Below are 10,124 nucleotides of genomic sequence, written 5' to 3'. Positions count from 1 at the left end.
TGACTTGGAATTCCGTTTTGGACGACCATTCAAACTGATTTTCCCATGAGAACTCGCGACCCCTCATTATTAGTAGGCTAGTCAAGGATGCATCAATGCAATATTGGCAAAATGGAGAAAAAAAGTTAACCTTGAATTTGTCAATTGAAATGTTTTAAAAAAAGAAAGAAAAGAACGAACATTATACTATCAACTGGTGAGAGCCTCAAATATCACATTTGTACATATCTACTGTATACATGAATCAAGGCAAAGTTAGTTCTGGTTTCAGTCAGGTCTTTGGTCACGTTCTCGTGGGTCAAACAAATACACCCTAATGATTGGTTGGCAATACAGACTCCCACAATGCAGGTGCTGGCTGATTAACTTGAAGAGCAACTGCAGAAACTTGCAGTCAACTGAAGTCAAAACTTCATGACTTTTGATCACATGGTTTAGCCCTATAATGGAACACACTTTGGAAGGCGGTGACCATCAAAGATGAGCTGCTGGAATGCACCCAAACCTTTTGGTCGCCTCGCCCCCCCCTAGAACACCCAATCAGAGGCGGCTGGTGGGAGGAGCTGTAGGAGGATCATTGTAATGGCTGAAATGGAATCAATAGAACGGTCTCAAATACAAACATATGGAAAAGAGGTTTGACTCAGTTCCTTTAGCTCCTCCCACCAGCCTCTGCAATCCAAAACACACACACATACATATAGTATAACAGTCTCACTGTTTATTATTCATCTTCATAGATAGTACGGCCCTATTCTTTACTGATATACAGTATACGTCTTATTTTACAGTAATGACTGATCATAAACGGGCAACATACAGGCTTTAACACGCAGTGTTATGAAGTTCCAGAAGGCCTTCTCATACATACTGTCAGCCAATGGTTGAGGAGTATTAAAACAATCTGGATTGTGATTGGACATAATCATACTCTTACAGTAGAGTGCTTGACATTAAGAACAAGTTAAATCCCCCTAGTTTACAACCCTTGACTGTATCCCACATGACACCCTACTCCATATCAAGTGCACCCTATTCCATAAATAGCACTATATAGACAATAGGTTTCCATTTGAGATGCACACCTCAACACCCCACCAGTGATCTTCTATATAGACCACATTAAGAATGACATAAGTGCGCAGAAGCACCAACTCACCAATAGTGAGTGAGGATTTGCATAATCATCTACAGCAGATTATTGTGAGTAGAACAGCATTCCATATTAAAAAGGCACTTTGGTGGCTGGACTGCATCCGAACTACAGTGACAGTATAAAACATACATAGAGAAAATGATCAAATTGAAAGAAGAGAACCCTGTCCCTGGAAAGACTAAAGTCATGACAAAAACATTTAATTAAATATGCTTTCTTTTCTTTTAAACAAAGAATCAAGTGAAAACTTTGTATTAGGTTGAAGAGATCGAGACCTATTTTAGCTCCACCTACAGACACAGGAAGCTCATTTTTGGTCTTGGTCACACTGACACTCAGCAGTCCCCAGTCACCGGGTCAGAGCTTTGACTCTAGTGACGTCTCCGAGTGCTGATCTAAGGTCAGTTGTGAGTTTCCCCTGTATTGGTTAAGGTTTGTTGTGGGCTTGCTTATGGTAGTCCATCGTATCCGATGAGGACTTCAACCTCTGAGTTAACGGTGAATTCTTTAGTGAGTGTAGAGTCCAATCGGAGATCCAAATCTTATTGCATGTGGGGCATAGGTCTGTGTTGGCGGGGGCAGGCATGGTTCTGTCTCTCTGGAGCTCCTCCCCTCCTCTGTACAACCTCCGGAGCTCCTCCCCTCCTCTGTACAACCTCCGGAGCTCCTCCCCTCCTCTGTACAACCTCCGGAGCTGCCTCCAGGTGGAACGGTCGGCAGCAGCATCCTCTCTGTCTGTGGGTTTGATGTTGCTCTTCTTCAGCCACGTTTTTTAACTGCCCCCCTACAGACCACCGGCCAAGATATAGCTGGCCATACAGGATCTTCCACGGCTAGCACTCCCAAGATATAGCTGGCCATACAGGATCTTCCACGGCTAGCACTCCCAAGATATAGCTGGCCATACGGGATCTTCCACGGCTAGCACTCCCAAGATATAGCTGGCCATACGGGATCTTCCACGGCAAGCACTCCCAAGATATAGCTGGCCATACGGGATCTTCCACGGCTAGCACTCCCAAGATATAGCTGGCCATACGGGATCTTCCACGGCTAGCACTCCCAAGATATAGCTGGCCATACGGGATCTTCCACGGCTAGCACTCCCAAGATATAGCTGGCCATACGGGATCTTCCACGGCTAGCACTCCCAAGATATAGCTGGCCATACGGGATCTTCCACGGCTAGCACTCCCAAGATATAGCTGGCCATACGGGATCTTCCACGGCTAGCACTCCCAAGATATAGCTGGCCATACGGGATCTTCCACGGCTAGCACTCCCAAGATATAGCTGGCCATACGGGATCTTCCACGGCAAGCACTCCCAAGATATAGCTGGCCATACAGGATCTTCCACGGCAAGCACTCCCAAGATATAGCTGGCCATACACGATCTTCCACGGCAAGCACTCCCAAGATATAGCTGGCCATACAGGATCTTCCACGGCAAGCACTCCCAAGATATAGCTGGCCATACAGGATCTTCCACGGCAAGCACTCCCAAGATATTCTAATGATATGCCCAAGCCAGCTCAGTTGGTGTTGGGCGACCGTGGCCTCCATACTCTCACAGTGGGTCTTAACAAGTATTTCTGTACAGGACACGGTTGCACCAGGTGATTCCCTGGATGCGCTGCAGGCATCTTCTGTGGAATCGCTTGAGTTGCTTGTTGTGGCGACTAAGTGACCCAGGCTTCACAGCTGTAAAGAAGTGTGGTGATGCAGACGGCAATTTTGGTGTGGAGGTGGAGATCCCCTTTTTGGAAAATCCTGTGTCTGTTGTGGGCAAGGATAATGTGACCCTAGATCTGTACTCCTGTGGGGTTACAGGGTCACCACAGCACAGGGAAGTCCTCTCTAGAGCTGAACCCAGGGTCCTTCCGCTGCTCCCAGTATGTATTAGAGCTCAGCCACGTGTCATCCTTTGATTTCCTGTTAAATAAACAAAAACAGCAGTCACATATATGTACAACTTAACACATATTCCAAACATACTGCATAACCTGGCTGTAAGTGTACAACCCTATCCCTCAGTACACCTTCATGTAGAACAGTGAGATCTCATGACAACACAGAACAACTTAATGGTGTTGTTTTGACCAGTCAGACACTGAGGAGAACCATGTTCCGCTGGAATTAAGGCGGTGCTAGTGTCAAACACGTTGGGTTTGCAATTTCGTTATTTAAACTGTCGTGTCGGCATTTCCCAGCCCTTAACGCAAAGTTTACCTGTCTAACATCAGCACGCTTGTGCTCAGAGGGGTGGAAATATTTGAGGTGTGTCCTTAAAAACATGATCCAAGTTTCTATTTTCAAGCAGTGCTGATAGGATACTTAAGACCAACCAAAAGCTGGTTTTAATGGTAACACAGTTGGTTATGATACAGCATATCCAGCTGTGACACACACTGCCCATTTCAACAAGTGTAGTCTAATGTGATTTTGGTGCCTTTATACTTGTAATTAGAACCATAAAAAACTGTTTCCCCCCACCATTCCATTTTGTTAAAAACAAAGCCTCCTCTCAATGAAGGCTTTTTTTTGTCCATCCCAACACAACTGTGAAGTAGACAAGACTGTTGACTAAGAGTTTGGCCCCTGAGACCCCTGGGAAATCCATCTTCATCACCAAAGCTTTATTCAAATATAATGTTTGAGAGGAGTAGAACAGTGATCTGACATTCCCTTTCTATATATGCATTGTAGGCAGGCCCACATTATTTTAGTCATGCAGGTCCCGTTTTAGGATGTGCGTAAAATGCTCCATAGTCTGCGTTGTTTATATATTCTATGCCCACGGGAGAAATTATGGTGCCTGTAAGTGGAACATAACAACTTGTTTTAAATAGGCTGTGTTTAGAATTTGATTCAAATTATTCCTTCTCTTTTTAGGCCTCGTAAATAATGAATTTAATCTTGCTTATTGTCATGCTCATATATGTCATTTACAGTAGACCTAGCCGCTATGTCAGGGTGAATGCTATTGAGGCCATGCAGTGACTTAGAACAACGTGGACTTCAAATGGGTTCAAGTTAACGTATTTAGCAAAGGTAGGTCTACATCATGTTATTTTGTTTTTGTAAGCCAATTAGATTTACCATTGCATTAGGTTTGTTAAATGGAGCCCAGAGGCTAATGGATTGTTATTCACATGACAGACCTGTGACCATGTGGTAAGTTATATAGACAGAGGTGCCATTCCGTCAGACCTTTTCTATATTGTAGAGCAGTGGTTTCCAACCAGGGGTACTTGGCCTATCCACACGGGGTACGTGAGAAGACTCATGAGACCACAGGCTTACTGGTAGAATGCACGTGATGGTGTACTTCAGGGATAAGAGAAACATGTTGGGAACCACTGTTGTAAAGGATACTGCGCAGTTAAGAATTAGCCTTGTTCTGTCTTCGTGGCTAAACGTGTAAACAATGAACTCCCTTGTCTGCTGGAATCAGACAAAGACACACACACACACACACACACACACACACAGGCGTACTTGAAGAAGCGTGGTTTGTGCGTCATGTTGTTCTCCTCCAAGACTTTTCTCCTTTCTCTCTGGAGCAGCTCTATCCTCTGCTTCTGCTCCTCAGCCCCCTCAATGTTCCCTTCTTCCAAACACCTGACACAGAGAGAGAGACACTCGAGTGAAAAGGATCGTATGAGAAGGGTGATATAACACAGGGAAGTATGAGAAAGAAGGAATACTGGATTAGGACGAGCTAGGAAGAAGACAGAGAGGAGAGGAGGAAGAAGACGGCGAGAGGAAGAGAGAATCCCGGGGTGTGTCCTACCTCTGGTCGAGACGGAAGCGTGTGTCTGTGGGGGGTAGGAAGGGCTTCAGGGTGGCATCAAGCTCATTCAGCTCCACACCAAACTGAGTGAAGCCATAGTACTGGTCCTGGTCCACAGGCATGGGGTCTACACAAACACATGACAAAATTACTATTTTAAACTATTTTCAAGGTAAAGATCATAAGCTATAATATTTACGTGGAATGCCACTGTTTTTGAATGTGGGTGTGTGAGTTGTGACAGACAGCCCAAAGAGCCAGTCACTCACTTGCTCTCCAGATGCAGATGGCAGAGGGTGTGTCTCCTTGGTACACGCCTTCATGCCATTTGCCAAAGAATGAGTGGATGACACGCCCCCCACTGTCTGTAACCACTCCCTCTATCTTGTTCACCGTTGAGCTCCACGATTTTGCCTGTGGATTAAATATGCAAAACATGAATAATAAACTAATTAAACTAATGACAAAAAACAAATACAAATGTGATGTTACAAATCGGAAACCAATAAAATGCTGTCAATCATGTGATGAATTCTAAATAATACATGAATCCATCCACCACTCATTAGTTACTTTTAAAGTTTCCAGGATAATGGTCACCAGGATGTTATTCCTCCTGTTCCCCAACAGATGGCGCTGTTACACCTGATAATACCCTCGGAAACCCAGTGCAAGTGTTTCCCCAACTCGGTCCTGGGGACCCTAAGGGGTGTGTTTGGGTTTTTGCCCTAAATCTACACAGCCGATTCAAATGATCAAAGCTTGATGATGAGCTGATCACTTGAAGCAGTTGTGTAGTGCTAGGGCAAAAACCAAGGTGCACCCGTTGGTCCCAGGACTGAGTTTAGGAAACGCTGGCCCAGGGTTTCATACGTGTTGGCCAATTTACATTGAATTGTTTTAAATAACACCCTATTCCCTATATAGTGCACTACTTTTGGTCAGAGTCCCTATGGGTAGTAGTGCTCTGTATAAGACATAGGGTGCCTTTTGGGACACACCCTTCGTGTAACTGGGATGGTATAGTCCATCTCCTCACCTTGACGAAGGTCACTGTACACTGGCAGGCGTCACTGCTGGTGTTTTTGATTGACATCTCTCCGTAGTGTTCTATCCAGCGCTGGCCACTCAGAATGTTGTGGATGCAGGACGTGACCTTGTTCCACTCATAGTGGTCCCCAAACCTGAGGATGACAAACAACTGTCACACACACCTCTATTTCATATGAAAAGCAGCTCTGACGTTCACACACATTCTATCAAATCAAAGAGACTCACCCTGGCAGGGTCACATGAGTGATTCCCATGGGAACAATCTCCATGGATTTCCCCCAGAACTTATTCTTCCACTGGACATCTGAGAGAGATGGGACAGAGAGATAGACAGGGGTAGCAGGTGAGTGGAGCAGATAACCCTCACATTAACAATCACAAATAGAAGGAAACGGTGGTGATATGTTTACTGAAAACATAGAAGCTCACCTTGCCAGAAAGTGAAGTTGTGAGAGTCACAGTGACACGCTGACACAGGTGGGTGATGGCTCACCTAAGACAGACAGGGGGTTCAACTGGTGACCGACAATGTTATGAGTCTTCAGTCATCCTATGCAACGGTTCTGTTTCAAATGGCATCCCTATATAGTGCACTAGTTATGACCAGAGCACTATAGGCGCTGGTTAAATTTAGTGCACTAAATGGGAATAGGGGGTAATTTGGAATGCACTAAATGAATCAGCCCAGTGATTCTTGGTTTATTTTATGTGAGTGATGATAACCTACAGGAACAAGTTTAGTTCCTGTTTACCTGTTCTGCTATGAACCTGAAGCCCTTGTCAGGTCTGTCACACTCGTAGGTCTCTCCCAGGACGGGGTTAAAGGGTTTACTTCCTGCCCGGTGGTAACTGGAGGCATATGCAGACACTGCAAATGTTGCCACATACACCTGCAGCACAGGACACACACACACAGAGACAGACAGAGACTGTGTTACTTACCATGTGTAGGTAGAGGTTGTGTGTGTGGGTTCCCCCAATGCATCATAAGAATCATGGTGTGAGTATGTCCAAATTCTCTCACCATGCGTTGCTAGGCATCGTGTGTGTGTGTGTACCTGCATCCTATACCCTCACCATTCTCTGGTACGGGTCCTGTGTGTGTACCTGCATCCTATACCCTCACCATTCTCTGGTACGGGTCCTGTGTGTGTACCTGCATCCTATACCCTCACCATTCTCTGGTACGGGTCCTGTGTGTGTGTGTGTGTGTGTGTGTGTGTGTGTGTGTGTGTGTGTGCCTGCATCCTATACCCTCACCATTCTCTGGTACGGATCCTGTGTGTGTGTACCTGCATCCTATACCCTCACCATTCTCTGGTACGGGTCCTGTGTGTGTGTGTACCTGCATCCTATACCCTCACCATTCTCTGGTACGGATCCTGTGTGTGTGTACCTGCATCCTATACCCTCACCATTCTCTGGTACGGGTCCTGTGTGTGTGTGTGTGTGTGTGTGTACCTGCATCCTATACCCTCACCATTCTCTGGTACGGGTCCTGTGTGTGTGTGTGTGTGTGTACCTGCATCCTATACCCTCACCATTCTCTGGTACGGGTCCTGTGTGTGTGTGTGTGTGTGTGTGTACCTGCATCCTATACCCTCACCATTCTCTGGTACGGGTCCTGTGTGTGTGTGTGTACCTGCATCCTATACCCTCACCATTCTCTGGTACGGGTCCTGCGTGTGTGTGTGTGTACCTGCATCCTATACCCTCACCATTCTCTGGTACGGGTCCTGTGTGTGGTTCGCTGTATCCAGCAGTTCAGAGTACTCCACCTCCTCACACAGCCTCTGCAGTGTGTTGAGAGGCTCGTTGAGATGAACAGGCATGGCTACCTTGGACAGGTCCTTCCCTATGTTGTTCTTGAGGATGTTCCATAGACTGACACTGCTGCTGCTGGGCTGAGGGGAGGGGAGGGCAGTCCGTCTGCGGGCCACCTGAACACCACTTCCTCCTGAGCCTGCTGAGGGGGGGGGGTACTTAAAATGGAGGTAGCAAACATTTGCTCACTCATACAAATTATATGCTTGTCATAGAAATACTCATATGCTGGCCCATGCACCCGCACGGCATACCAGAGTCATGTCTCTCGCTTCCTCCCTCGTTGCTGTAGCCGGTGTCCATGGAAACACTGTCACTGACATCACTGATATACGAGTCATCATCAGAAGCCTGGAGACAAATAGAGAAATATATATGAATGACTGTTCAGATCATGGTTTATCTCCCTAATGGTTAGTGTTGGGTAATCTGATTCTGAGATATATATGAATGACTGTTCAGATCATTGTTTATCTCCCTAATGGTTAGGGTGTTGGGTAATCTGATTCTGAGATATATATGAATGACTGTTCAGATCATTGTTTATCTCCCTAATGGTTAGGGTGTTGGGTAATCTGATTCTGAGATATATATGAATGACTGTTCAGATCATTGTTTATCTCCCTAATGGTTAGTGTTGGGTAATCTGATTCTGAGATATATATGAATGACTGTTCAGATCATGGTTTATCTCCCTAATGGTTAGGGTGTTGGGTAATCTGATTATAAGAGATATATATGAATGACTGTTCAGATCATTGTTTATCTCCCTAATGGTTAGTGTTGGGTAATCTGATTCTAAGAGAGATATATATGAATGACTGTTCAGATCATGGTTTATCTCCCTAATGGTTAGTGTTGGGTAATCTGATTCTAAGAGAGATATATATGAATGACTGTTCAGATCATGGTTTATCTCCCTAATGGTTAGTGTTGGGTAATCTGATTTTAAGGCTTACCTCATTCTCAGAGGAGCTGGAGGTCAGCTGGTACTCCTGAGCATCAAAGAACTCCGACATGGATTCATTGGATGCCTGGTGGACAAGTTGGCGGGATCCATCTGGGAGACCCTGATTGGTAGAAGAGGTTGATTGGCAGCAGAGGTTCAGATCAGTCCCCATGTCATGTTTGGTATATAAACAATCTCCTGAAATCAAGTTGACATGTGCAGTATTGTGGAACACATCACATGCACCACACACTCGCTCTCTCTCAAACACACCCAACTCACCGAGCCATAGCCGGTCTTGAGGCCCATGACCTGCGCTGGAGGGGGGGCCTTCAGGTCAATAGTGTGTCTCACTCTGTCTCTCTCCGCTGATAGAGAACTATAGGCTGACCGCAGAGTGGAGTGAACTAGAGACACACAGAGCGCGGGAGACACACACAGAGCGAGAAAAAAAGTGTGTTTTAAACATCATACCCAGTCAGTAAAATACCTATACATGACCCAGTGGGCCGATCTGACACCAGGGACTCACTGTTAGCCAGCCAGTAAAATACCTATACGTGACCCAGTGGGCCGATCTGACACCAGGGACTCACTGTTGTTACCCAGCCAGTAAAATACCTATACATGACCCAGTGGGCCGATCTGACACCAGGGACTCACTGTTGTTACCCAGCCAGTAAAATACCTATACGTGACCCAGTGGGCCGTTCTGACACCAGGGACTCACTGTTGTTAGCCAGCCTGTAAAATACCTATACGTGACCCAGTGGGCCGATCTGACACCAGGGACTCACTGTTAGCCAGCCAGTAAAATACCTATACGTGACCCAGTGGGCCGATCTGACACCAGGGACTCACTGTTAGCCAGCCAGTAAAATACCTATACGTGACCCAGTGGGCCGATCTGACACCAGGGACTCACTGTTGTTACCCAGTCAGTAAAATACCTATACATGACCCAGTGGGCCGATCTGACACCAGGGACTCACTGTTAGCCAGCCAGTAAAATACCTATACGTGACCCAGTGGGCCGATCTGACACCAGGGACTCACTGTTGTTACCCAGCCAGTAAAATACCTATACATGACCCAGTGGGCCGATCTGACACCAGGGACTCACTGTTGTTACCCAGCCAGTAAAATACCTATACATGACCCAGTGGGCCGATCTGACACCAGGGACTCACTGTTGTTACCCAGCCAGTAAAATACCTATACGTGACCCAGTGGGCCGTTCTGACACCAGGGACTCACTGTTGTTAGCCAGCCTGTAAAATACCTATACGTGACCCAGTGGGCCGATCTGACACCAGGGACTCACTGTTGTTACCCAGTCAGTAAAAT

The 10,124-nt window shown here is 46.1% G+C and overlaps 1 protein-coding gene across 7 annotated transcripts in view; it reads right to left on the bottom strand.

Annotated features, from left to right (window-relative positions):
- Positions 1-699: 699 nt before the first annotated feature.
- LOC115120343 (oxysterol-binding protein-related protein 3-like) overlaps positions 700-10,124 on the bottom strand; it is a 31,122-nt gene continuing 21,697 nt past the window's right edge. For 6 of the 7 annotated variants that reach the window (XM_029649263.2, XM_029649262.1, XM_029649267.1 and 3 more), the window contains 12 exons: positions 9,060-9,184; positions 8,788-8,898; positions 8,083-8,179; positions 7,723-7,970; positions 6,757-6,894; positions 6,434-6,497; positions 6,230-6,308; positions 5,991-6,135; positions 5,221-5,365; positions 4,952-5,078; positions 4,657-4,779; positions 700-3,090 (listed from right to left, as the gene is read on the bottom strand). In XM_029649263.2, the coding sequence (XP_029505123.1) occupies positions 2,991-3,090; positions 4,657-4,779; positions 4,952-5,078; positions 5,221-5,365; positions 5,991-6,135; positions 6,230-6,308; positions 6,434-6,497; positions 6,757-6,894; positions 7,723-7,970; positions 8,083-8,179; positions 8,788-8,898; positions 9,060-9,184 (1,502 nt within the window). In that variant the 3' untranslated portion in view covers positions 700-2,990. The remainder of the gene's footprint in view (positions 3,091-4,656; positions 4,780-4,951; positions 5,079-5,220; positions 5,366-5,990; positions 6,136-6,229; positions 6,309-6,433; positions 6,498-6,756; positions 6,895-7,722; positions 7,971-8,082; positions 8,180-8,787; positions 8,899-9,059; positions 9,185-10,124) is intronic. The other variant, XM_029649265.1, reaches the window with a different exon arrangement.

This window comes from Oncorhynchus nerka, linkage group LG7 (genome assembly GCF_034236695.1).
Source record: "Oncorhynchus nerka isolate Pitt River linkage group LG7, Oner_Uvic_2.0, whole genome shotgun sequence".
Lineage (NCBI taxonomy): Eukaryota > Metazoa > Chordata > Actinopteri > Salmoniformes > Salmonidae > Oncorhynchus > Oncorhynchus nerka.
The sequence above is the reverse complement of the archived record's forward strand: the minus strand, read 5'-3'. Positions and strand labels throughout refer to the sequence as shown.